The 26,506-nt window shown below is 58.3% G+C and overlaps 1 protein-coding gene across 2 annotated transcripts; it reads right to left on the bottom strand.

Moving 5' to 3' along the window:
• Positions 1-2,440: 2,440 nt before the first annotated feature.
• ADAMTS15 (ADAM metallopeptidase with thrombospondin type 1 motif 15) lies at positions 2,441-25,933 on the bottom strand. Of its 2 annotated transcripts, none has more exons than XM_072953740.1 (9): positions 25,571-25,933; positions 22,258-23,332; positions 12,451-12,583; positions 11,830-11,997; positions 11,338-11,621; positions 8,812-8,989; positions 7,629-7,810; positions 7,351-7,526; positions 2,441-5,867 (listed from the first exon to the last, which is right to left on the bottom strand). In XM_072953740.1, exons 1-9 carry the CDS (start codon positions 25,765-25,767, stop codon positions 5,093-5,095), a joined length of 3,168 nt encoding a protein of 1,055 aa, XP_072809841.1. In that variant the 5' UTR covers positions 25,768-25,933; the 3' UTR covers positions 2,441-5,092. The 2 variants fall into 2 exon arrangements, with proteins under 2 accessions (XP_072809841.1, XP_072809842.1); XM_072953741.1 differs by lacking the exon at positions 25,571-25,933 and adding an exon at positions 23,410-23,524 and having other exon boundaries at positions 22,258-22,947.
• Positions 25,934-26,506: the final 573 nt, after the last annotated feature.

The raw sequence follows: 26,506 nt of genomic DNA on the forward strand, positions 1-26,506 counted from the left end.
CTCCCTCTCCCTCTATCCTGCCCTTTCTGCCAGAATCACTTTCCTTCGGAGACAAATAGTTCTGTTTCTTCGTTGGAATGCCTCTGGAAGCCAGGAACTGTTATCTCCCTGGACAGCGTTCTGGCCAGTGCTTGGAATGTGAGTTACATTGCTGACCACAAGTGCGGGAGAAGGAATAGCGTGAGGCCTTCCCAGCTGAGGGCAGGGGCTGGGCTGGTGCGGCTGGGAGGGGAGGGGGTGCTTCCGGTGCAGCGCAGGGTCTCCTCCCGCGGGGCCCCCACGACGGGGCGAGGAGGGTCTCCCCCTCCAAGGCCCCAGGACCCATGCAGTGAGGAGGCCACTGCAGTTCCCTCTGGGCTGTGTGGGTTGGTGGGTGAGGGTGGCTTCTGGGGAGGCTGGAGGGAGACGCTGGGCTCTTCTGGGCTCTGCTGCGTGGACTGCAGGCTGCAGGCCTGACTCACCCAGCAGGGCTGGGCACAAGCCAAGGGGCCACGGAAAGACTCTGGGGTCACACACGCAGCTGTTGGCCCTGCAAGCTCAGCCTGCTGGGGGCCAGCCAGGGCTCGCCAGGCAGGCGGAGCGTGGCCTAGGGAGTCAAGACCTTTATGCAATTATAGAGGCTTTTTTCTCTCCTGAGCAAGAAGACATTCTTCTCCCGAGGACTAATTACAAAGCAAATTGTCCCTGCCTCTCTTCAAAGGCCAGTGAGGTTAAGAAACTGCTCCTTCCTTCTCCAGAGAGCTTAAAAGTACAGGCGGATTTGTCTGCTTTAGATGAGTTGGTGTAAGCTGCTACCCTGGTACCTTGCCTGGGCACAGAGCTCCAGTGTCTAGGGTCACAGATTAAAAATGCTCCGAGCACCCCCATCACTCAGGAAATTACACGTGTTTTAGAAGTCCTGTGTCAGGAGCCAGGGGACAAAGACCAATATATGTTTCTTATTGTGTCGCAGCAGATAAACGAGGAAGGCAGGAGGGCTGGGTCCCACCCTGCAGGCAGTGGGGGACTCGGGACCCTCCCTGTGTACCCCCTCTGTTCACCTGTACCCTTTATCATGACCTTTACGATACACTAGGGAACATGAGCAAATGTTTCCCTGAGTTTTGTGAGCCGTTCCAGCAGATTATCAAACTTGAGAGGGAACTGTGGGAACCCTCACTTTGTAGCCAAGTCAGTCAGTAGTGGGGGAACCCTGCCCTGGGGACCCCTTGCTTGTGACTGGTGTCGGAAGTGCGGGCAGTCTTGCGGGACTGAGCCCTTAACCTGTGGAGTCTGATGCTAACTCCAGGCAGTTAGTGTCAGAAGTGAATTAAATTACAGGACACCCAGTTGGTGTCCGGAGAGGTGGAGAATGGGTTGGCAAGGGGGTAAAAAACATGAATTTGGTGTCAAAATTATTGTAGACAAAGAAATAGTTTTCCTTTCCCCCAGACCATGGGAACTTTTCCTTACAAAGGTTTTACTGGCAATTGCTACAATGGAAAGCAGGAGTAGCAAAAACGGCAGCCCCAGGGACGGGAGCAGTTTTACAAAGATCTTACGGTTGCTGACCACCTGCTCACAAATCGACCCTAACCCTCCAGACCCCACCCCGGCCCCCAGCTGCTCGCAGTTAGCAGGCTCTTCCGGCCACCCCCTCCTGCCACCAGAACTTCCTACCAAGTGCCCGAGCTTTGTCCACACCCCTCTGGACCCCTCACAAGGAGGAGCCCATTCATCTCTGAATCCCAAATTATCATCCACCAAAACTTCAGCCGTGCCGTGCCTAGAAACCAAAATGTGACTGCTGGAAACGCCTTAAAGGAACATACATTCTACCTTCCTCACTTTGTGCATCAGGAAATGGGGTTCCAAGATACAGCCTCAGATCTGAGACCAAGGCAAGTTCCTGGGCTCTCAGTTGGATGTTCTTTAAAATGCGCATGTCCGTCCCCTGCCGGGACATCTGCTAACACTGTCCGGGCCACGACAAGTAGGAAGAGGGAAACATGCTCCAGACAGAGTGAAACTTCCCCTCAGAAGACCTGGGATTCCCTCCTAAGGCAGGTGCCTGGAGCCCCCGTATGGTGGGCCCCCTGACCCAGGGTCCGCCCCCACAGCCGCTCCCGCAGGAGCCCACAAGCCCCAGCCTGCGCTCTGCTGCTGAAGGGCTCCCACCCCTCTCAGCGGGTGTGCCCCTTCCGGGGTGTGCCAGCCCTTCCCGGTCACTCAGCCCCACACCCCACACCCCGACCCAAGTTCTCCTTCTTAGCATCGGCTCATCCCCTCCTCCATCTCCTCACCTGTCCCCATCCGCCTCCTGGCCAGCCTGGGAGCTGCCCAGGTCAGGGACTGTGCTGTGGCATCGTGGCCCCTGGCACCTTTGCAGGCACACAGTGGGTGCTCAGTAGGCATGGGGAGTATGTGTGGAGCTGAGGTGAAGTCACAGAGGCAGGACACGGGTCTTAAATACAACTTTATTAGGAGTGGACCGTTGTCCCCGCAGTGGCCAGCTCCCACGTATACACAGTATACACAGCCCAGCCGCACCCAGGTCCTCCTTCCTTCTGCAGCACACGGAATGCAAAAGAACCAAACACAATGGGGGCTCCATACATGACAATGTCTAGTGCCTCTGGGAGCCAACGCCCAGGCCGGGGACACTCAGGTCCCCCCACCTCTCCTCAGCTCCCCAGCCCCAGCTCCCACACGGCAAGGCACACGAGGCTGGGCTCCTCCAATCAGTGCACACGACGGGCAGAGGAGGCAGGGGCTCCCAAGCCCAGGTCCTTACTGTCCACACCCCAGGAGAGGCTGCTGCGGCCCCCGGAATGCTGCTCTTCTTCCAGAGCCGTGAGGTACCACCTGCACCTTCGCCTGTGCCTTGAGGCATGTCTCTGCTCAGCCGTGGAGAGTATGGGTTGGATTAGAGAAATGTCCAAGACAAGACACGCCTCCCAAGTTGTCTTGGTTGTACTTCTTTTAAAAAGGAAATAGAAAAGCATCACGACAGAAAAGAGCATCAAGGCCCAGCTTGTGTCAGGAACAAGGTCGGTTGTCCCTCCTAGAAATGACTGGTAAGGCCGCGGTGCTGGGGGCCAGGCGCCCCCGCCGACGGCGGCTCCCTTCCCTCCCCCCCGATCCCTGCCCCTTCCGCACAGCCCCCGAGCCACCCTCTCCTCGCCGAGGATGGGGGCACCAGGCCCGGGGGCGGTGCTGTCGTCAGCCAGAGGGGTCCACGTCTCCCCGGGTGCCCTGCAGCCCCGCAGTGTTCACTCATGGGGGGGCGGGATTCCTCCTCGCTCCCGTCTTCAAGGGTGACCGCAGCCCTGCCGCAGCGATCCGCCTGCCCTCTGCCCCGTGTGGGAGCGTGTTTGAGGGCTCCGCCAGGCTGAGCCAGGGGTAAGAGCACCATCCCGGCCATGCCTGGCTGGCAGGCTGGTCTGTGGAGTGACTATTAGTGGAAACCAAAAAAAATAAAAAGGGGGGACTGACTCCCTTCCCCAGGGAAGACACTCGCTGTGATGTCACCTCACTGAGGACCAGGACTCATGCCCTACACTCAGAAGCAGACTCTCCCATGTTCGTGCTGGGACAGCTGCACCCTCAAGGAAGAGCCTGCTTGGACAAACAGCTCTAACCCCACAACGTCTTCCCACTCGGAGCTGCAGGAAACACCCTGGCTTCTACCCCACTAACACATCTCCAAGATGCACCCGTCTCCAGCAGCTCCTGCTGGTGGCTGCTAAGGGCCCCCGGGTCAGCCAGTTGCCTTTGTGCCTCCTGAAACCTGTCCCCAAAGCACCCGGAGAGAGAGACCCTGTCACCACATCTGGAGGCTCGGTGGGTGGCTGGGCTGTGGGTCCAGGAAGCATGCACCCAAGCTCACTCTTGAGTCTGGGCAGCTCAGACCACAGGGGACGACAGCTGCGTCTGCTGGAGGCACCAGGGTCACCACTGCCCCTGCGGAGGGACAAGGGTGGGTTCCCAGAGAGCACAGCCTGAGGTAGCAAACAGTGAACCCCATTATCCAGCTGCAGAAACTGCAGCCTGTGATGCAATGTGGTATGCCCAGGCCAGACCGCGTGTGGCTGTCTGATGACATCCACATGCATGTCCCGCACCTGGCCCTCCCGGGCGTGTCCCAGGGCCCCCTTAGTGGGATCAGGACTAGGGCAGTGCTGGATGAAGGTATCAGCCTTGCTTACACCTGCCTCCCTGGAGGAAGACGCCAGCAGAACTGGGGCCTCCTCCTCCCCATCCCAGGCGACACTCCCCCAAAGCGCACACCCAGGCCCAGAGACAGTAGGATGCTCTAGCTCTCTCTTCAGACTCCTGCTTCAGCCACAGAATCCACCCCTGGGAAGTCTTCTCAGCATCTTTGTTTTAAATGCTCAGCTCCCTCTTGAAGAAGGCCAGTCTCCCTCCTGACTACCTGTCTCTACCTGCAAAGCCGCGGAGGACACCTGCCGAAGCACCCCCACTTGTCAGGCAGCTGGACGGCACAGGGAGAGGAGGTGACCCTGCAAGCGACGGCTGAAATCAGGACCCCCCCACACACGCCTCATCCCAAGTAGAGCGGCCCAGGCTCCAGTTACACCAACCCCACTGCCCCCTCAGCTCAGCCCACCCCCGGCCAGTTTTCACTGTTGAGTCCGTGTCGGTGAGAAAACAAAGTGGCTGACAGCACCATGATGACCTGCCTTGTTCAGAGACGGCTCAGAGCCCTGGGGCCCCCTGAGGGTGCCAGGCTGCTGGGCCCTGGCTCTTCCAGCAGCCTGCAGCCTCCCTGACGGGGGCCAAGGTCCCTGAAGTCCCGTTGGGAGGAGCCCATCCTCCAGGTCCCTCGGAGATGGGCCCCGAGCCTCCGGCCCAGCATCTGAGCACCTCTCAGCCTCTCCCCGAGGCTGGACCCAGAGGAGCCGGGCATGAGGTAGACTGTGCGTTAGTGACTTGCCTTCCCCGCCCAGACCGGGGGGGAGGAGGAGCCTCTCACCCCACCCAGGCCCTTGTCCCTGGATGTGGGGGACCCTGTGGCTTGGGCCCCCGGCCACTGCTCTCTGCCCATGGCAGCCCCACGGAGGTGGAGAGAGAGGAAGAGGGCCAGCCCCGCTCAGCATGGCCTCAACACGCAGAAGTCCAGCTCCTGGGGCTTCCGGCGCAGGTCGCACTGGTCCCGCGCCAGCAGCCGCCCCCTGTGGCCCACGCACTTGAGGGGCCGCCTCTTGAAGCCCCGGCCACAGCTCTTGGAGCAGGGCGACCAGGCCCCCAGCTCCCAGGCCGGGCAGGGCTCCCCGCAGGCACGTGTCTCCGCCGGCCGGTGGGCAGCGTCGCAGACGGATGCCCCGCGTGGCCCGGGGGACCCACGACAGTCCACCGGCCGCCGCTGCAGGCCACCCCCGCAGCTGGCCGAGCATGGCCCCCAACTGCCCGCCACCCAGCGTGCAGAGGGCCGGGCGTCCGGCTGCTCCACTTGGTTGGAGAGGCTGAGGACACTGTTGTGGAGCACCGAGGGGGCCCGGGGGTCCTTGGGCGGGGACAAGCGGTCCTCCCGAGGCTCCTTGGGCAGGTAGAAGGAGTAGCGGACCCGGGGTGGCGTCATCTTCCCCACCGAGAGCACCTCCACCGTCAGGGGCTCCAGGATGGGCCGGGAGGCCTGCAGGCTCTCCACCGCGGTCCCCGTGCCGCTGTAGCGCAGCAGGCTGCCCTTCACCACCAGGTCCCGCTCCACGGCCGACACCACGAAGTGCCCGTTGAGCAGGTACTTGCCTTGGCTGTTCTTCAGGGCCAGATAGTTGTCGTCTCCAATCAGCCCCTTGTAGCCGCGCTGGCGGATGTCAATGCTGGAGGCGCCTGCTGGGATGGCCACCACGAAATTGTAGCCGTGCCTGGGGGTGGAGGGGGCGAGGTCAGACAGGCACCCGGTGTGAGGGCCTCCCTGCCTTCCGATGCCGTGACTCCATGACCTGTATTCTTTCATAAACCCGGGGCAGGCCCCTGCCACAGCCGTGTTCAGGGCTCACACAAACTGAGCGGTAGTGAGACCGTGGCCACACCAGGCACAGCCGGACACACCAGCTGTGTCGCCTCCAGAGCGGGAGGGAGGAAGGGGAAGAGGAAGGGAGATGACAGGGCTGGGGTTCGACGTCTGCAGGGATGTGGCCTGGAGTCGGTGACCTGCACAAAGCCTTGGCTGGGACACTCGCTCCCTGATGTAAGCAAGTCAGCCTCTCCGGGCACTGGTGTTCTCATCTGAGCAAGGAGCAGGCTGAAATGTCTTAGCCCCTTCTGCTTCCACTAGTTCGTGAATGGGACACCTGCCATTCAGCCAGTGAAGCAAGTCTGGGGGGTCTGCCTTAAATTCCCCACTCAGTCTCCCCCACAGGCCCCCTGAGGGACAAGGACAGCCTGCAACAGCCGCAGCGCCTGAGCTCCCAGAGAAGTTGCCAGCGGGGCTCAGCTGAGGGCACTGTGTCTGTGGGCCGGTCAGACAGGGCCCTGGACAGCCATGGAGGCCCTGCTGTCTGTCACCAGCACCTGGGCTCCTAGGTGTCAGAGCTGACCACACTCAACGGAGACAGCAGGGCCCCGCCTGCACACCCCCGCCACCGCCTGCTTCTCCCAAACCTGGGGTCTGGGCTCTCCAGGGGGCGCATCCCCCTGAAAACAAAGGGAACGTGCTGGGCCTCGGAAAGCCTGGAGCCGAGGCTCTGGAGGTGGGAGCAGAAGAGGCACAGAGACACTTCCCCAGCTGCCCCGGCGCCCATCGCCCCGGAAGGGGGTTCCCTCAGCCCCAGCCCCGCTCTACCTTCTCTCACCTCCATCCCGTCCCGAGGCCAGGGCCTGACGCTCAGGAAGGGGGGAGGCGGTCACATTTGTCCCCAGGTGTGTTTTGGTGGGTCACCCTCCTCACGAGCATCCAGTTAGCATTCGTCACACGCCCAGCACTGCGCTAGGCATTTCACTTTAATTAGCTCCCTTAATCCTCGCAACAGCAGGACGTGAAATACGTTAGCACTGAAACCACTTTACAGGTGAGGAAACCTAGAATTCACCTGCCCAGGGTCACCTAGAGAATGAAGAGCTGAGATCTGAATGCAGCTCAGTCTCACCCTAGAGCTCTAGACAGACCCTGACAACCCTGCTGTCTCCCTGAGTGTCATCTCCCGCCCAGCGGGGTCCTACCCGAGCCTCCTCTTCACTCTCGTCTTTGTTGGATGAATGAATGAACATCGTAATCACAGGCGAGCACGGGGTCTGGGCAGGATCTGGCATTTACCCATCTACCCCGAGCTTCCCATGCCTGGGGGCAGCTCCACACACCACCCCACCCCTGTGCCCTGGCTGCGCCCTCCAGGGCACAGGACTCACATGGGCTTGGTGAAGAGTCCGGACACCTTCTTACAGCCCTTATTGTCTCCCCCGCACACCCCGCATTTGTCGAACTTCTTCTTGGAGCCCAGGTTCCCGTCGCAGCCAGCCTTGATGCACTTGCCCTGGACGCAGACCGAGGTGGAGTCGGGGGTACACAGCGTGCCATCCACCACCTGCAGTGGCCCAGGAGGGGGAGAAGAGGAGCAGGGGCAGCTCAGCTCGAGGCTCCCCAACGACCATGCCCCTGCCCAGGCGTCCCACCCTAGCTCACCCACCTTGGGCGCCAGCACGTAGAAGTAGCCGGTGCCGTTGGCGCGGCAGATGAGCTTGCACTTGTCCCGCGGAGACACGCCCGAGTACTTGGGCACCCAGGCCACGGTCAGGGCCAGCCGGTTGGTGCTGTGGTTGTAGCCGTTGAAGGCCTCACACTGCTCCTCCCGGAAGCTCTTGCCAGAGGCTGGGGGTGGGGGAAGTACGTGTAGGGAGCTGAAGGGCGGGGTGGTGGGGGAGAGGGCAACGGGGAGAGCCCCGCCTACCAGGGCTGCTCAGCACACCCCCCCAATGGCTCCTCCCCCTCCTCAGCCAGTGGCCCTCATCGCAGAAGCCACCCCACCTCAAAGGACTAAAGCACGCAGGATACGGTGGCAACGCCTCCCCCAGGTGATGCACCTCCTTCCCCGGTCGTCTGGCCTTAAATTCCCCCGTAACGGGAATCCTAAATAGAACCCCTCAGTGGGCTGTTGAAGCTGCTTTCAGAATGTTCTTAAATGTGTAAGATACGTACACAGATGACAAGGAATACCAATTACAGTCATATACAACCACCAGTACACCTGGAAACGTACTTGTGCTGTGTGAGCTTCCTTGCAAACCCATTTAATAACAAGATTCAACAATAAGTCTACTAACTACTGTAACTTCACAGTAGTGATGAGTGCAAATGGCATGTTAAGAAATCTGTAACCACTGAGGTGTCACATGAAAACACCTGCGATTTCTATCGGTGGCAGAGCCAGAGGTGCTGCTACTAGCACTGGCGCTTTTTGCCTAATTAAAAGAAACACTAAATTTTAGATGGAGAGGCTAGTTAAAAAATACTGATTTCTAATGGAAGGAAGTACTAAATTTTAGATTAAAAGGTTAGTAAATATGGAGCTGTCGTTTTCTTCCCACCCAAGTTGAGGGGCCGTGGATGAAGAATTCCTATTTACGGAGATGGGCTAGTGGGCGCTTAATGAAAAGGGTTCCGGGGTCTCACGCCCTCGGGCCACGTAGCCTCCCAAACTCAGCACCGTAGGAAACACCCCGGGCAGATGTGGGTAGGCAGAGGAATGATCCCAAGAGGGTTCTGCCTGGCTCCACTTCCAGACTCGGTCCCGGGGGTTAGAACTGGACTGCGGTAACTTTGTGACCTCCGGCCCACCTCCCCAGGCCCGCCGGGGCCGCCCTGCCCCTCACCCGAGCTGGGGCAGGGCTCCAGGTTGCAAGAGCGGTACTTGACCCTCACTCCCTCGCAGTACTTGCCGCCGTTGGCGGGGGCAGGGTTGCTGCACTGCCTCCGGGCCAGCTGCACGCCCCCTCCGCAGGTGCGGGAGCAGGGGCCGTAGGGCTCCCACCTGGCCCAGGAGCCATCCACCTGTAAAGAAGAGTCTGTTACACCCCTGCGGGGGTCAGGGACCACAGGGGAGCTACATGGGACAGCCTCCGCCACCCCATCCCACCAGAACGAAACCCACTCTGTGTCACGGGGGGAAATGACCAGCGGATGACCCTGCGCCCGGGCGCACACAGCACTTCAACCTGCTGATTAGCAGATGCCCGCTGCTCCCAGGTATGCCCGAGGCCGCTCAGAGGACTGGCCTCTGGGCTGTGGAGTCAGGCGGGCAAATCCCACCAAAGCCTCTGCCCTCGCCACGCAGGCGGTCTTGAGCAAGGGGTGATGATCCCTTAACTTTCAGGTGCTTCGCCTGCAAAAACGGGGTCGGCAACACTTCCGTGTAAGGTCGTTAAACAGTGCAACGTGTGTGATGCATCCTAGTGCCGTGCAGTTCGAGGTTTCTCCGTATCGACTGTTCCTGTGCCTACGAGGGTCCCTGCAGCTAAAGGGGGGCCGGCCCCAGCCCAGCCGGGGAACCGTGTCGCCACAGGCATCTGAGCACTTTCGTTTGTAAGGTTTCTGTAACTCAGACTTTTCACCAAACCAGACTGGTGTCCACCTCAATGCGGGGCTGAATTTGAGAAAATTCACTGCAAGCACATCTAACGTTTGTACAAAGGGGGGATAAAGACAGCAGCTATCAAGCAATCCTAAAACTCTGTTTGGCTTTGGGGTGAATTATGCAGTGTTGTTCTCTTTTTCAAAAAGGTGGAGAGGGGATCGAAAATTTACAGTCTTCATTATGTTTTTCTTAGGCTGACAGTAAAGTGAGTTTTCACCCCCGAGTACACAGAAGTTGGGCAGCCGAGGAAGCAGCCCGGCTGAGCAAGACTGGCATGGAAGTGCCGAGTCCAGAGCCACCGACCCGCATGGAGCCAGTCGGGAACCGGCTGCGTGTGAGAGAAGTACTTTAACTTAGGTAGCTACTCGGCACGCTTATCATAGCTGTCCTCTGTCAGACAGTTCTTGTTTCGTTGTGTCAGCACATCTGTTTCATCCTGTAAAGGAACACTTCCTTTAACCCTGCTTTCTCCTCTAACTAGAGCCCCCCTGCTTCCGTCCCCTCCCCTCCTGACAGTCACCGCACTTGCTCTTTCTACCTCCTCCCTCCTCGGCTCTGCCCATCGAACCATGGGAGCCACCCTCTCAAAGGTCAGCAGTGACCCCCTCAAGGCCGAAAGTGTCAATATTTAACTTTGCTCCTGTGGCTTCTGAGATGATGCTGTTTTTTTTTTTTTTAACCTGGCATCACTTCTTCCTCCCATTCCTACAAGAAACACTTCTGCCTCCTGCCATTCAATCTGTCATTCACCAAGTATTTGTTGAATTCCTCCTACATGCCTGGCACCATGTGCAGCAAATCCCTGCCCTCAAAGCAACTGCATCTTAACACGCAACGCACACCCGTCTGTGTTTTATTTTACAGTCACTTTTCCAGCATCTCCGCTAGACTGTGAGGCCCCTCTGACGTGGCCCATGTTTTTTTTTGCTTTTCTGACCAATGAAGTATCTTACTCAGATCCCTGAATACAGTGGCTTGTTGCTTAATAAATGAACAAAGCTTTAGTTAAATATATATTCCCAGAACACAGATTATATATAATTCTGGACCACACCCATCTCAGGGCAACTGATAAAGTCCTCGTGAAGGCTCTTTTATCATATGACCTCTGTGTGCATAAAACCCCAAGGCAAGCCTTCCTGTGGCCAGGGCGGGGGCAGGAGAGGGGCGATGGCCACCAGGGTCAAGGGAGAGGACGGACCTCTTGTTTTTATCTGGAAAAGTCCAAATCCCTTTGCGACCCCAGCCCAAGACCTGGAGAACACAATGTCTATAATGTGCTCAGAGAATAGCTGGGGTTCTGAATTCGCTTGGGTCTGGTTGCTGTTCCTATTTATCAGGAAAAAAATAACTTCTGTTCCTTTAGTTCCAACTTCAAAAGCCACAACAGAAACTGAAGCCTGGTTCGGGCTGTAACAAATCCCGCGGTTCTGAGCCTGGCTCACCTCGGGCCCTCAGCAGCCGACGCGGGCAGAGAGGAAGGAGCCCCGAGTGAGCCAGTCAGAGCTGGGGAGGAGGGGCTGCGGCTCAGGGCCTGGCGGTTGCCCCTGCAGAAGGCTCCCCACCTGCCCGAGGCTTCAGCTGGTTCTCTGACCAGCCATGACTTTTCCATCTGGTTTTAGAGTCAAGAAGGGGACAGGACCACAGCCAGGGAAACCGAGGCACAGTTGGGGTCACACAGCACGTGTGCCGGGGCGGATCCCCGGCAGAGGGCCCGAAGTCTTCCCCCCAGCAGCCCCTCCCCGCGCCGCTGCAGCTCACTCACCCTGTACCTGTGAAGGTCATGCCTCTCCACACAGGCCCCCTTGAGGCAGAACTTGCCCTCGCCACAGCCGGTGCCGTCTGCCCAGGGGAAGTGGCGGGTCTGGCACACCATCTGGCCCCGGGCCTTGCCGGTGCACCACAGCTTGGCGCAGTACTGCATGTAGGGACAGGGCTTGGAGCCCACGCCGAAGGCCAGCTCGCACTGCTGGCTCAGGGTGTAGCTGGCGCCCGGCAGGTCCTCGGGCAGTGCGATGGGCTTGCTGGGCTGGTCCAGGAGGCAGTCGCCTGCAGGGAGCCGAGGGCATTCATTAGGGAGGAGCCTGGAAGGGTGGGGCGTGGCCAGCACCGGGGCTCCAGGCAGGGAGAGAATGGAGCAAGGGCCACGGGATGGACCAAGGCGTCAGAGCCTGACTCCTCGGGCCATGCATGCCGGAGGTGACAGGACAGACAGGTCCAGAGAGGGCGGGCCCACCTCCTCTGACGCCCGGCTTACCGTGCCCGCTGTCCAGGAAGTCGGTGATGATGGCCGCACTGCAGGCCGACCAGGGGTTGGCACGGTCGATCTGGATGAGCGTTGGGGACATCATGTGGTTGGCTCGGAGCTTCCCAAACACCTCTTCGCACACTTTCACATTGTCATGGGGCATGTTGAACACGTGGCCTGAGGGAGAGGCAAAAGGACTCAGTGGGCAGAAGAACGTGGGCTACAGGTGAGAAGGCGTGAGGGGTGGGGGCACCAGGTGGGGGTGCGGGAGAGCCCGTGTCAGTGGTTTTCAGGTGGGTCATTGCTGCCTGAGGGTAGATCGCTTTGCAAATGTTGAGAGCCTGTTCTTGATGTTCCCTCCCATCCACCAGGCTTGGGCTCAGTGAGGACAGCAGAGCACGTAACATAGGCTAACTAATGAGACCCTCAGACAGCGATGGACTCGGACAGCATCACTGGTCAACTGGGCTCGGGCAACTGGGAGAAAATAAGCCCTTGCTAAGGCAGACTCTGGCCCTAAGAAAGGACCCCAAAGGCTTCAGGGCATGAGGGAGCTAAGACAAACGCCGAACCCCGGCCTGAACGCCCAGGCAAATCCGGACGGCCCCCAGGAGGGCCCTCCTGCCTCACCCAGCTCATGGGCGGTGGTGAAGGCCGAGGGGAGACCGTCGTCCTCGATCACTGAACAGCTTCTCTTGGGGTCGCACATGGTGCCCACGTCAGCCATGCCCAGCGTGTCACAGGTGGTGGCCCCACACAGGTCCTGCCGAGGCGGGGAGAGGCAGAAGGCAGCCAGGAGTCAGGGACAGTGACAGAAGGGACCAGAAGGGAAGGCAGGACATCTGACTGGACGGTCCACTTGCCCCACTCCGAGCTCACCCAGGCTAGCACCCCCCGGCCAGGCCCTCCTCCCAAGAGCCATGGGGCTATTGTTGGTGAGCGCAGGCAGAGGGAGCAGCCCTCAGGAAGAAAGCTCTGCGGCTCGCTGAGCAGACTCTGCCCAAACCCTACCCAGGGAGGCAAATTAGGGAGGTACGACATTAAACTGGAAGGACACCACGTTGCACAGAGGCAGCCTGGCGGCCCGGCAGCCCTGAAAAGGGCGACTCCCCAGCTGGGTGAGGTTCCGGCCGTGGCTGGGCAGGCGGGGGTGGAAGGCCAGCACAATCCTGTCCACCGTCGGCTCTGGGAGCCTCGGTCCCTGTTGGGTGACTGCCTTTGGACAACCATGAATTAAGGCTGGGTTCTCCGCCAAAGGGTCTCTGGCCAAGGGCCCACCCTGCCCAAGGCCTGGCTTCTGTGGGCTGGGAGAGGGCAGAGCAAGGCAGACACAAGCCCCGATCCAGACCCAGCTCCACTGGCCGCAGACACTCAGGGGGCCACGGGCTTGACGGCTGCTGCGAAGAAGATACGTTAAATGGGTTGTGACCTAAGTAAGAAGGCCCATCTTTGTATTGAAACACCGTAGCGGGGCCAGGGCCTCCAGCAGCCCAGATGTGACACACTTCGAGGATGCAGAAGGGACACGGGGCTCCAGGGCGGCCATCTCACAGGACCCGCTGAGCGTTACAGGCTAGCAACGCGCCCGGCACCTTAAGTGCCCGGGAGCTGGCAAGAGGAAAAGACACCGGGACACATTCTGCTCCTCCTGAGAAGACACTTTGAATGGGTGACGCTGACATCCTCTCCGTCACATCCCCGCCTTTAATGGGGAGGCTGTTTGACAGCCTGAGGTTGACCTGCAGCATCCCCCGTAGTCCCCGCCACAGTCTGAGGCGGCTCGGGCGTGATCACACCCACTGGTCAAGGGTGCGGGCTGAGACCGCGATCACAGCCGATCACGGTGCTGCCTCAATGAGCGCTGACGCTGGCCCGTACCTGACACACAGGGCCCCGTTTAGCCCTCCAACACCCCACTGGAAGAATGACTGTTATCATCACCCTCCCTGGACTTCTCTGAAGTTCAAAGGAGCTCGAGTCCCAGAGCAGAAACGTGCACTCGGGGCCTGAGGACCAGACACTCGCGCTCCTTCCACCTTGTCCCAGCTGATCACCCAGCAGCTCCCAAGTTCACGCTCAGGAGAAAGTGCTGGCGTGGTCTCCCGGGGAGCCCAGGCGTTCACACAGCACGCACACAGGGCGTCCTCAGCCGTGTGCCTCTTCAGGGCTGTGTGCATGCGTGTGCGTGTATGTGTGTGCGCGTGCATGCTGACGTGGGGAAATGGTGGGCAGCCAGCACGTGTTAGTGGGGCCAGGGGACAGAGGAGGAAACGTGGTCATAGTACAGAAACTCGGCAAAATTTAATCCAGAGCACTCGGAAGTTTACCACCTGAGCAGTCACACTTGCCTTCCCACGGTCAGGTGACAGTCACACCTCTTAATGAGTTAACAGTGATTCTGGCCAGAGAACCACCCGGGGGGCGATCAGGCTGAACCAGAGGGCACTGAAGTCACTGGCGGGTGAAAGATTGTCCCCAGCTCACCCACAGCACCTCTGCCGCTTCTAGGAACCCCCAGATGGACCTCCAGTTCCTGTCTCTTCTGAGCACCCTTCCCTCTCCGAAGTCCCAGGCCCCGGAAAGCCCTCCTTCCCGGGGTTCTGCAACCAGAAAACTACGGTCAGATCGCAGGAGGCAGGCTCACCCAACCCACAGTTCAGGGAACATGGCCGCTGAGGAAAGGCTGGGTGGATGAGGGGGCTGGGAAGGGAGGGGAGGGCCACGGTGAGGGTGGAAGGGAAGCGGAAGGCTCGTGCAGGGGCAGAGGGAGAGGGTACCAGAGTACAGGACCCCCCAAAGGTGGGCACCCCTGAAAGTTCCAGCCTGGAGGTCCCAGCCCGCAGGACAAGCGTGTCAGCGTCCCCGGGGCCACATATACACTCACCACTGGCCTGGTGTAGGAGGGAGGGCACAGCCACAAGCACCGAGGAGCTGAGTCTGGTGCTGGCCCATCACTTCGCAGGGATGTCACTTCAGGAGGTCACTCCTGTCCTCAGGGCCATCTCCCAGCTAGGACCCAGATGGTCCCAAGGCCCTAAGCCTCTGCTCCTTTGGGACCCCAGGGTGTTCAGCCCCTCAGGCCCCTAGGTTACAAAGGGAACACCCAGGACAGTCTGCTTTAGAATGGAAAGACCCCTAATGGCGACCTCGTCTGCTGACCCACGTGGTGTAGTCAGTAAAACACTCACAGAGACGTGAAGTCACCCATGCGGAAATTCAGAGCCCCATCCCCTGCCCTGCTCAGAGCTCAGGCGGAGGTCGGGGCCTGCTTCTGCGGCCGGGAGGTCCTTAAACCCAAAGCCTCCTTCCTCTCGGGGTGGGTGGATTCTCTCTGAAGCAGACATGCAGCTGCAGGCCCTTCCTGGCCAGGAGCAACCTGTTCTTTCCATCAAGAGATCCCAGTTTCCCTGGATCAAACAAGAGGAAGAAAGAGAGAGCCAGCGAACTTCCTGAGGGTCGGGGTGGCTGAGAGCAGCGGTCCTGCGGTGGCCGGCTTGGCTCTGCGGGAAGACGCAGCTGCCTGGGCTCGGGGGCTCTGCCCGGCCCTCTGCCCCCAGCCAGGGCTCGGGTGGGGACTTACTGGGCCTCTGCGCTTTGACCGCCTACGGGCGGCCGCGCCAGCCCAGCCAGGCCTCCTTCACAGCCCTTCTGGAAGGAACTCAGATGCACTCCAGTCGCCTCAACCTCTCCCGCTCTGGCACTTGTCTCCAGAAATGGAAACTGTTCTGGCTCCTTCCACCTGGAGGGCGCAGGCCCGGCCCGGCCCCCACCTGCCTCACTGTTTCTGGTGACTGGCCATTTCTTCTTAGAGCTGCAACCGCTCTTCCAAGTGACCCAAGAATCATCCTGGCCAAGAAGCTAATCCTCCTGGATGATTCTTTTCTAAGCGTCTCTTTTTATAACATAATTGGAGCCATGGCTTAAAAACAAACAAACAAACAAGGATAGCACCTTGCAGCAGCCCAAGCCACGTTCACCAACACTGCCCCCCACACACCCACCCCCCCCAACTGCCTTCCCTGCAGCCCCCACCTCCTCCTCTCACTCCCCCACCACATACCAAGATGCTTGCGTGTTCCGGCAGTGTGAAGAGAGGGAGACCCAGAGAAATCAAGCACGCTCTTTTTTTTAACGTGGCAGAAGAGACACGTTCTGGTGTGACCACCTCCTGTGCACATGAACTCCTAGGCAAGTGAGCCAGTGCACAGGTCCACGGCCACATCTCTGCATCCAAGTGTACCACTCACGAAACTTACCCGTCCTCTCATCCTGCAGGTGAGGAAACGGAGGCTCAGGAGCTGAGCTCACTCACCCAGGGCCATGCCACTACGGAGTGAAGAATGGGGTCTGAATCACACCACATGAGTTAGGGTGGTAACTGCTGGTGCAATCGCCCTGCGCGGGCATTAACACGGCCCTTTCAGACCGCTTCTCATCTGGATCTCTGTCATGCGCCACTGGATTTCCTCACCCAACCCCAAATCCACTTCTGCCTGTAATCCCCAAGGATGGGAGGGCCTTGCCTTGCTAGAAAGAAAGAAAAAAAAAACCTACCAATTCAGTGCCCGGGCTGCGAGAGTCAGGATGCCCGGGGAGAGGAGGCTGACGTGCCCTGAGGGCTTCTATCAGCAGAATCTAAATCCCTCAAGATGCACAAAGTGGCATTGCAGCAGGAGATGGGGGAAACCAGACAACGAGAATGACCTCGGTGACAAAGGAGAGGAGCCAAAGCTTGCAGGAAGACCAGACTTTCTCCAGAAGCCACCACTTCGAGGAAGGGTGCACGCCGAGTCCAACGGCAGCTGACGCCGATTGAGTGCCCGATGCCCCTCCGACAGCCTCGCCTGTCCTCACTCACGGAATCCGCACGACGGCTTTATGAAGGAGATGCCACTACTAGTCCCATTCTGAGGATGAGTAAGCGGCCCAGCCCAAGGTTAGACGGGGAGGGGCAGAGTGAAGGCTGAGTCCAGGCAGGGCAGCCTCAGAGCCGGGCCCTTCCTACAACTGCATGCTGCTTCTGGGGCACGTGAATCCCAAGGATGCAGGGGTTAGGGAGCTCCAGAGGGCAAGGTCGTCCACCTCAGACCCCCTGTCCCCAGACAGCAGGCTGGTCACCAAGTGGAGAGAGGCCAGGGGAGGCCCGGGGCAAGGGGAACGGCAGGACGAAGGGCCTCGAGGGCTCCGGGAGTGATGTCTGCGCTTCCCTGCTGCACTGGCTCCTTGTCCCACAGCTGCCCTGACACACTGACCCGTCCCTGCTGGGCACCTGTCTGCCGGCTCCTCACTGGGCCCTCCTTCCTCTGGGCAAAACATGATGGCAAAGAGCCAAGATGAAATGCCAAAGAACCTGAGACTCCTTCTCCCTACCCTGCAGCCTGACAGCCTTGAAAGTGGGACTAACAATCCCTGGGAAGGGAGGCGAGCGACCTGAGCACCCAGAGCTCTGCAGTCCTTCCACCACTGCTACGGCACCTCCTGCCCGGGAGCACACTGAACCGCCAGGCGTCCACCGGCCAGTCCGAGGGGCTACAGAGGTATAGGGACGTCCTGCCGGAAGCAGTTTACAGATCAGCGCAATGGGAACTGCGGAGTCCACAGCTTCCACACTAAACAGGACGTGCCAGGCATACGTGCAGGGGAGCGGGACAGAATGTGCCGAATCCAGACCACCCCCAACCCAAGATCTGGCCAGGGACACATCGGGGATCACTGGGCAACAGCAGACACACTGAGGTGGGAATGGTCACAGCTGCCCTCAGCACCGATTTGGGAACACTCAGGAACTCGTCCACCAACAGCCCTTCCTCATCGTCACCCTCATTTTATGGACGAGTAAAGGGAAGTGCAAACAGCTCATCCATTTAACGTCATTGCTAAAAGGGCAAATGCCAGGACCCCAGCTTAGCTCTGCTGACTCCAAGCCCGTGTTCTTTCCACTGTGTCACGCGACCCGGGCAAGGTGTCACGGCCAGGTGAGCATGGGTGCCGCACGGCGCGAACAACAGCTACAACGCTTTCAAGGGCAGGGGAAGGGCAGGGCCTGCGGAGCAACAGGTTTCGCTGGCCATCCTGACTAACCAGCGCTTGAAAAAAGGAAGAAAAGACCGCAGGGCACACTCGTCTCTCCAAACTTCCTCCCCTCCCTCCAGCATCACTATTGGCTTCCTTCTGTGCTGTAAGACAAGGGGGCGGAAGAATAATCACCATGCAGGCCAGGGAGCAATCACCTCCCTTCCTTCCTCTCTCGCCCCCAACCCTTTCCCAGAGGAGTGGCGCTGAGTTTCCACTCAGTGATAAAGATTTACCAACTATTAAATACCAAGTCCACAGCTGTCTTTCTCCACTAACGTCTTCCAAGGCCTGACTTCCAAAGAAAGACTGACAAAATCAGGCTACTCTTTATTGTGTGGGGAGATGTGTATAAAATAATTACCATTTTTTTATCAGCACTTTTTTTCGTCTGAACACCAAATTTCACTGCCATACCACAACTAGTTTATCATGGAAAGAATTGGCCTCTACTTCAAGTGAGGATCCAGAATGCTGATCCAGTCTGCACACTATGGAACACGTACATGTCCCCACAAAACCCAAGGCCAGAACGGGAAGCCAAAGCGCCAAGCTTGGGACGTGAGGGGCGGAAAGGTGCGAGCACGAACGAGGAGAGGACGAGAGGAGAATGCCGACAAGCCCGCCGCCTCAACGGTCCCACAAGAGGAAGGCGGGGGTGCGGGGGAAATCGGGGCAGCACACACAGTTCTCAGTGCGACGGGAAATGTAGATAAATGAGGCACAAGCAGGCAAAACCCCACGAACTGCGAATCCTGAAAACAGTCAGCCCCAAGGAGGGAACGTCACATAGAGCAAAACGGAGGGTGGACTGGAGGAGCGGGCCTCCTACCAGGAAGAGAACAGGCCTCCTTTCTCATCACCACCAGTTCCTTTCTTCCTGCCCGTCCTTCGTCCTTTCATCCTTTGAGTGTCTGTCCCTTGTCCTCGGCTCCCAGACTCCAGGACTGAAGAGCGTGACCCCCACTGGGCTTTCAACAGAGGAGCCTCCCCCGGGCATTTACACACCACATTGCAATGGGTTATTTCCTTGTCAGGGTCCCTGACACGCAGCGAATTCCTGGAGGCCAGAGGCCACAGCTTAGTATCTGTATCTCCACAGCCCAGGACGGTACTGGAAGCAGCAGAGGCTCAACAAGTAGTAAAAGAATGTGCAGACAAATGAATGGAAGCCAGCCGGCCACAGAGCCACCCGAACAGCAGAGGTGCTGGCCCTGAAGAGAGAGATGCCTTGGGGAAGCGCAGTCCTGCTGGGTCTCAGCGTGGAGGGCCTGGCTCCCGCTGCCTGGTGTGCAGCAAGAAGTCGCAGAAACTTCTCGTAGGAATGAACGTCCACCCCGGAAGACTGGCTCTCATTCTCAGATCCTGGTTCCAGCCCTGTGTGACCTCACCCTGCTGTTACGAGGCCAGAGGCTGACTGCTTTGCAAAATCAGACGTGCACACTTCCTCCAGGAACATGGACTTGCTCTGCATCTTTAAGCAAAATTCCTCGAGTGGTCAAAATACCTGCTGTACGATCCATTTCTTCTCCTCTGCAGACAGTAAAGGGTCCTCCCTGGGTCTCATCTTCCTGGTGTTTTGATTTCCACACCCCACACCCCTCCCTCCACCTGCCAAGAGGACAGCGGGGCTCCCTGTGGCCTGGCCCAGGTTTGTTTCCACCGCTGCAGCTCGGACCTGGTCAGAGAGGGAGCTCCAGGGCCTGCTGGTCCTGGCCCCCTCCTGCTCCCCTCGGGGCACCCCTGGCACCTAGAGCTCCCTGGGAGGGAGTATCTCCGACCAAGCCCGACCCCCTCCTAATGGCACCCCCCCCATGAAAACCACAACTGGAATGTGATCAGAAAGGGGTCCTCGCCATTTTTCCAGTTTCTCTGGGGGAACAGGTGACTCTAGAAGTGTCCATCAGTCCAAGGTCCCTTACAGACAAAAGGTAATTTGCCAAAAAAGCACATTTCTAAAAATGTCTTATCCAGACACATTATATATTTTTAATTCAAATTTTCATATCTTTTTCGTATTTCATATTTCATATTTTAAGTTCAAATTTTAGTTTGAAAAAGCATTGGTGAAACCACCATCATAATAAATGGGGTTTAAGCAGAGACGCTCACGCATCCGATTTAAAGGATTACTACCAACCCTTACAACGTAAAACAAAAGTCCCTTTTGTGTGGGGGTACAGCAGGATCTCCTGCCCTGGGCACCCAGAGACCACATTGGCCTTCTTCTAGAAGGAGCAGCTGCGTGCTGGTGTTCTCACCCCCTCCTGCACCTTCCCTAGGCGGTTCGGGAATGAGCCACTCCTGAGACTCTGAGAATGCGGCAGGCCCTGAAGTCTTTGCTGGCAAGGACGCAGGGGGACATGTTCACTCTAAAGCGTCAAGCACATACCTGGGTGACAGGCCTGCCGGCGCGGCTCCCCGCTCTCTTGCTCTGCCCTCTCGACGCCTGAGGGATACGCAGCTGCTAAGGCTCACATCTTGCACATCACTGCTTCCAGCCCAAGTGGCCATACATCTTGTACCCATTATGCATGGTCAACACAGCCCCCTGGGGCCGAGCACACACCACTGACAAACAGAAGCTGTCACGCTGTTCGACTGCTTCTTCTCCCAAAGGCGGATCCTTCTGATGGTGTAGCCCATATTCCCAGCAGGAATCTTCTTCCAGGGGCTGGTTCCAAAGGTCAGCCCAGCCACTAGGCAGCGGGGACAGAGGCCTTTCACTCTAGACCAGTGAGTGACCGCCACAGGAGCATCGCCGGTAGCAGATGGGGCAACAGCTGCTTTGCCCATTAAGAGATCCTGTTCTCGGCCTTCGCTTTTCCCCCCAGCCATCTGACTGCCGAGCTGGTCTGTGTGCGGAGGTCGAAGCCACCTCCTCTTCCTCGTGACTCAGGCAGTGCTTGTAGGGGCTGGGCAGGGCAGCTCTACAGAGCTCATTTGGAAGAGTGAGCGCAAAGAAATGGACTCAGGCCAGAGCCCTCCCCAGAGGAACCAGGTGGTAGGAGGAGAAGGCTGGGAAAGGAGGAAGTTCAGCTCCAGGAAGGGACCAGCTGTGCCAAATGGGTTGTTGTGGAGACTCCAGCTCCAGCCCCGGGCGCTCCAGTCCATCAGGATACGGTGGAGTGTCGGGGCCCCACAGGTAACCAAGGGTGCAGTGGCATCCCCCGAATGCCATGGTTATGATGTGAGCAAAAGAAGAGCCTGGCACAGATTCAAGTCACAGCCCCCAAAATCAGAGGAAGCCGGTCACAGGGATACCCCTTTCCTCCCAGTCTCCTGTAAGCTGAGAAATTTCAAGAATCCAAAAACACAGAACCCGATCACGCCACCATCTATGAATCTAAATTTTCAGTAAATCCACAGCAAAAGGCAGAGCTGCTTTTCTGATCTGCTTTTGGGACCTAATCCCAAGATTCAGTATCTTTCCAACCCTTCAGCTGGGATCCAAGCTCACACCACTTGCACACGGCCAGGGGCAGAAGCCAGAGTCCTGCCGTCAAGCGTGGTCATGCGAAGTGTCAGTGAGCCTGGATCAGGAGCAGCCTGGCCTGCTTTGGCCTGCAGCATGCATCAGGGCAAACAGGTCAACCTCAGCCCACAGGGATACGGGAAAACTGAGAGATGTTCTCTACTCAGCTCCAAGTGAAGCTCCACTTCAAATTCCAAGCTCCAAACAGGTACTCTAACTAGTTTGCCTGCTCTGAGTGGACCTGAAGCCCCTCACAAAGGAAGCATGCCCAGCACAGCGGGTGCAGGAGAAGCAGAGAGGAAGAAGGGAGTACTCCCTGTACTTGAGCCCACAAAAAAATCCCAAATGAGTTCCTTCATCCCAATCCAGGTTTCCCAGGCCCAGGACAGAGGATGACAACATGTCACCCATGAGGAAAGTAGCAGGCGCTGAACTTCCATTCCCACAAGCAGAAAGAGGAAGCCTGGGAAGGAGGTGTCTGAAAGGACTGAGACGCCCCCTTACAGTAGGGGCGGACCTCCCCAACACCATCCTCAGAGCGCCTCCTCTCTGCCTTGGAGACAAACTGCAGCTCCGGGGCGGCAACCTCCTGGGTTCCGGCCCCTCCGCGCCCGATCCAGGAGGCGCTCATTGGCCGCGCCAAGCCAACACCTTCCGAAGGAGCAAGGCGTTCCGCTGACCGCCCACGTGCGTCCGGCTGCCCGCGAGCCAGAGCTCCGCCGAGCCCAGGCGCAGGCTCTCCCCGGAAGATCCAAAGTGGCAGTCGGAAGAGATCAACGAAATTTAAACTCAGGGGCACTGCGCGACACAAAGGGCATTTGAAGAGCTAAGGGCGGTGACCTCAAGAAAATGGGGGCCATCTGGTCCAAAGAAGCGACAGATCAACTCACCTGCCTGGTAAAGAGGATGGCGGTGTCCCAGTATTCAGGGTGCTTGTCACTCACTTTGTTCAGCTTCTTCTGCCACGCACAGAAGTTACGCAGCGTCAAGGCGGCGTTGCCCGTGACCTTGGGCCCCGTGTCGCGGTCTCCGAGAAGTAGCACCTTGACCACGACGATGCTGATGGGGTTGAGGATGCTGGGATGCCGGTAGAGTCGCGCCGCGGTGGCCAGCAGCGTCAGCAGATAATGCTCCAAGTCCGCGCCGTGGAACTTGACCATCGACTCGTCCGCCACCACCAGCGTCTCCACATACCGCGGGATAGACACGAACCGCTTGGCGCGCCCGGACCTGCGGTGGCTGCGACCCTCCCCTAAACTGTTCCGCCGAGGCTTGTAAGGGTCCAGGGCCCTCAGAATGTCGGGGTTCCAGCCTGAGGCCACCCCGCAGCGAGAGGTGGGATCTCCGGGAGGCCCGCCGGGGGTGCCCCGGCGCTGGAGGAGGTGTGCGCCCTGGCTGTTGCGCTGCGCCGCCGGCGCACTGGCGTTGGGCAGCGGGCTAATGACATACTCGGCGCCTTGGTAGCCGAAGGCTCCGCGTAGCCCCCCGCACAAGCTCACAGCGGCGAATGAGTCTGGCTCGGAGTTCACGTCCCCAGAGTAGAAGCAACGTCGCAAGTCCGGAGAGCTCTCGATGAGACCCTGGAGGGGGACGCCCAGATGCTCAGTGGCGAAGGCGGGCGCCAGGAACTGAGCATCCGGTGTCAGGTGAAGGTAAAAGTCCTCCTGAAATGCTGTGATCTGAAAAATAAGTCCCTGATCCTCGGAGTCCTCAGGACCCCGCCAGTAGTAGTGGCGGCCGTTGATGTCTGGGTCCAGTCGGATGGGGACCACCACCTCCTGCTCTGGCTCTGAGCCGCCAGCGAGTGCCCCGGAGAGAGTCAGCGTTAAGATGCCCAGCAGAAGCATGGCGCCGGGCAGCGCACAGCCGCGCTCTCGGAAAGGCTCGGCCCGGCTGCCGGGCCGCCGGCACGGTCTCTTTGCAGCCCGCACACAGGAACGACCGACGCCCCGGGGCCGCCCGCAGCTTCCAGAAAGGAAAGCCAAGGTTAAGAAATTCCTCCCAGAGCAGTGAATGTGCACCCGGCGGCCCGCGCCTCCTACCTGTGCCTTTCCAAGCAAAGCGCGCCCCAGGAGCTTAAGTACAACCGCTGTCAAGTGCAAGGACGAAGATTTGGAGCCGCGAACTAGAGGGAGGTGCCGGGCCGCTGCTCCGAACCGCAGCCACTCTCAGAGCCGCAAAGCAGGCGCTGGGCGAGCCTATTAAAGGCCCCCTCCTCTTTGGACTGCCCAGTCAGCGCCCTGCCTCCCTCCCTCCCCTCCCAGCCTCCCAAAGCTTGCAGCCCCGAGCCTCCTGGGGCCACGAATAAGTCGGTCCCGCCTCCCGAGCGGAGAGCCACTTGGCGGGGAGGGAGTGGCGTTTGAGCTGAGGCAGGAGGCGTGGGCTGGCCAGAGAAATCAGCGCTGGGAGTCTCGTCTGCGGTCTGCCTTCACTCTGCGCCCCAGAGCCCGACACTTCCGTCCGGACCGACATCTGTCCGCTCCCTGGGGCTTAACCTTTATCTCAAGGTAGTTGGGGTCGGGAGTTGGATATGAAGACCCACTGCTGACCTCGTCTCCGAGACCCACCTCATCCCTCCCCTTGCAACATCCCTGCTGTTTCTTCATCAGTATCCCTGGAAATGTGCTACTGCTGCCAGAAGGGCGAATGCCCAGGCACGTGGAGACCCCTTCTGGAACCCAGGGCCGCTGGGACCCAGTGGTATGCTGGATGGACTGGAGCAGGTGCTTAATTTTCAAGAACTTTGCCAGTCAGCTATTAAACACAGTCATTACTAAACTTTTAATTATGTGAACTTATAAATTATGTTTAATAACAACCCTCATCACTTCGTAATTATTCGAACACAATTACCTGTGCTCTTGAGCCTCAGGAGCCAGCAACCCTCCAGGACAGCGCCCAGCTCCCGGGGAGAAGGGCAGAGGGTGGGGGTTCCATGACAGGATTGAGTGACCAGCCATTATGCATCCCCACCACGGGGGCGTCACAACGGGAGCTCCCACCAGGTCCCAGTGGGAGTGTGTACACCACTCGGGGCTGGAGGGAGAGCACACACCAGTGCCTAGGGGGATGTGGAGAAAGAGGGGGTCTTCCTGCCAGGGAGGGGCTGAGCAACCAGTGGAGAGTAGAAAAATCATCAAGAAACAGTTACTTCTCCCTGACTTTCTCTCATTTGATCCTTGACCAAGGGTCGTGGAGGACAATGGAGTAGGAGGGTGAGAATGCAGCGGGGGCAGGGGCGGGGGGATGACGTCAGGCCATGAGTTCGTGTTTCGTGTGAGGGGGGTCTAAGGGGCCCTGTTTCAGGCTCCAGGCCTCGAAGTCCTTCCTCTCTCTCCGCAAAATCAACTTTTTTCTTCTGATGAGGAAGAAGGGCAAGTAGAGGAAGGAAGGCTTTCCTGGACTCTCCTGATACCTAGAAAATCTTTCCAGGACCAGAGGGCTCTGAGCTGAGTTTGCAAGAGGAGGAGCAGGAGGGGAGCGCCTGTGTTGACTTGAAGCCCAGGAAGGGTGAGCAGAAGAACTTTGGAATTTTTTTTAGGAAAGTGGCTGCTCGAGTAGCTATTGAACAGGAGAGACAGCTGGGGCTGGTCCATTGAGGAGGACTTTTTGCCCATCATCCTCTCCCCGTAACGGATGGAGGCTGGAGGAGCCCCCTGGGGCCTTGGAACGGAAGAGGGCTCAGATGCCCGATCCTCCTGGGCCCCTTGTCAACTGAGAGGCACGGGGCTGAGACTCATTATGTGAATGAGTAAGAGGTGGTGTTTATGCTCTGCAAATGAAGGGGAGAGCGTGCCTATGGAGGACTGTGAGAGAGGGAGAGAGAAGGGCCACGTTTGCAAAGGTCTTCTGTGCTTGTGTGCTTAAAGAGGGCCTGTAATTAAAGACAGCCAAGGCCCATCGTAAGTCACTTATTTAGGGCAACCTCCTGGTTCCCCACACCCAGCAGTTTTCCTGGTGAGTTACAAGGCTTCCGACATTTTACTTTCACTGTGATCCACGGAAGTTGTAGGGTCTGTGGTGTGTCACTCAAGACCGCAGGCCCAGGGGGGAGGCCCCACCCCACCAGCCTGCCTTGCTTCCCCTCCCCCACCACCCCCAACGGGTCTCATCCCTGAGCACATGTGACTTTCTCAAAGGAACCAGCAGGCACCGAGCTCTGTCTGTGCTGAGCCCCACCCTGAAGAGTTTTCTGTGTGGTACCTTGTTAAACACGCATCTCCACTCCTGGGAAGCTGCCACTCTGTCCCATCATGTTTGCCAGGGGTCCCTAAGCAGGAATTGAGGCTCTGGGGATGTGCTGAGCTACAGGACACAGAACTTGAGTAGAAGCTGGGGGAACTCAGCCTGGACACTCCATTCCGATCACTGATCTGATTCCCAACTCTGCATTTTCTCATCTGTGAAAAGAAGAGGGGTTATCTTCCATCAGAGGTCTTCAGTCAGCAGACTGCACTGGAAATCTCCGGTGGAGATAAGATCTAAGGCCACTTCCAAGTCAACACTGAATGACTGCTTGTGGCCTATGAAAGGCAACATGGCATGGTGGTTAGGAGCCAGGCTCAGAGGACCCTGGTGCCACCTCCCCTTATTTGTGTCATCTTGGTTAAGTTCTTGTACCTCCTTAAGCCTCTGCTTCTTCATTATTAAAATTAGCATAATAATACTACCCACCTCCCATACCTATTATGAGGATTAAATAAGTGAGTACTTTAACAGCACTCGGAAGTGCTTGGTACATAAAAAAGTTATCAAATGTTACCTAGTAGGATGGTTAATATTTTTATGAGCTATTATTATTCATTATTATTACCACCAAGACCCTTGACCCTCCAAGATGACTGCGTCATCACCTCCCGAAGTTTCTAGTATTCCTAATGAGAAAGGAGGAAAGCTGGTAGGGCCACCTTCTCCCAGCTCTGCTCAGGATCCCCAGTGTCACTTTGGTGGCCCTGCTGCCATACCAGAACACTGCAGGTGCCACCGTCTTGCTTCTCCATGTCCTGTGGGATCTTCAGGTCTTTGGGAAATGAAAGACAACTCCTCCCCCTGGGAAAGACCGGCCTGTCGGATCTGAACCCTCCAGCTCGGCCTGTTACACCCCTCACCTATGAGGCTGACCTCTCCCTGCCCTTCTGG

Source organism: Vicugna pacos, chromosome 33, assembly GCF_048564905.1.
Source record: "Vicugna pacos chromosome 33, VicPac4, whole genome shotgun sequence".
NCBI lineage: Eukaryota > Metazoa > Chordata > Mammalia > Artiodactyla > Camelidae > Vicugna > Vicugna pacos.

What these genes read in the sequence shown, in the direction of transcription:
- ADAMTS15 (XM_072953740.1), bottom strand. Translation starts at nt 25,767, where the DNA reads ATGAGAAAATGCAGAGTTGGGAATCAGATCAGTGATCGGAATGGAGTG. An exon ending in ATGACCTTCACAGGTACAGG is followed by an intron (nt 8,990 to 11,337) that starts GTGAGTGAGCTG and finishes TCTTCTTTACAG; the next exon opens with GTGGATGGCTCCTGGGCCAG. An exon ending in GGAGCCCTGCCCCAGCTCGG is followed by an intron (nt 7,811 to 8,811) that starts GTGAGGGGCAGG and finishes CCCCACCCCCAG; the next exon opens with CCTCTGGCAAGAGCTTCCGG.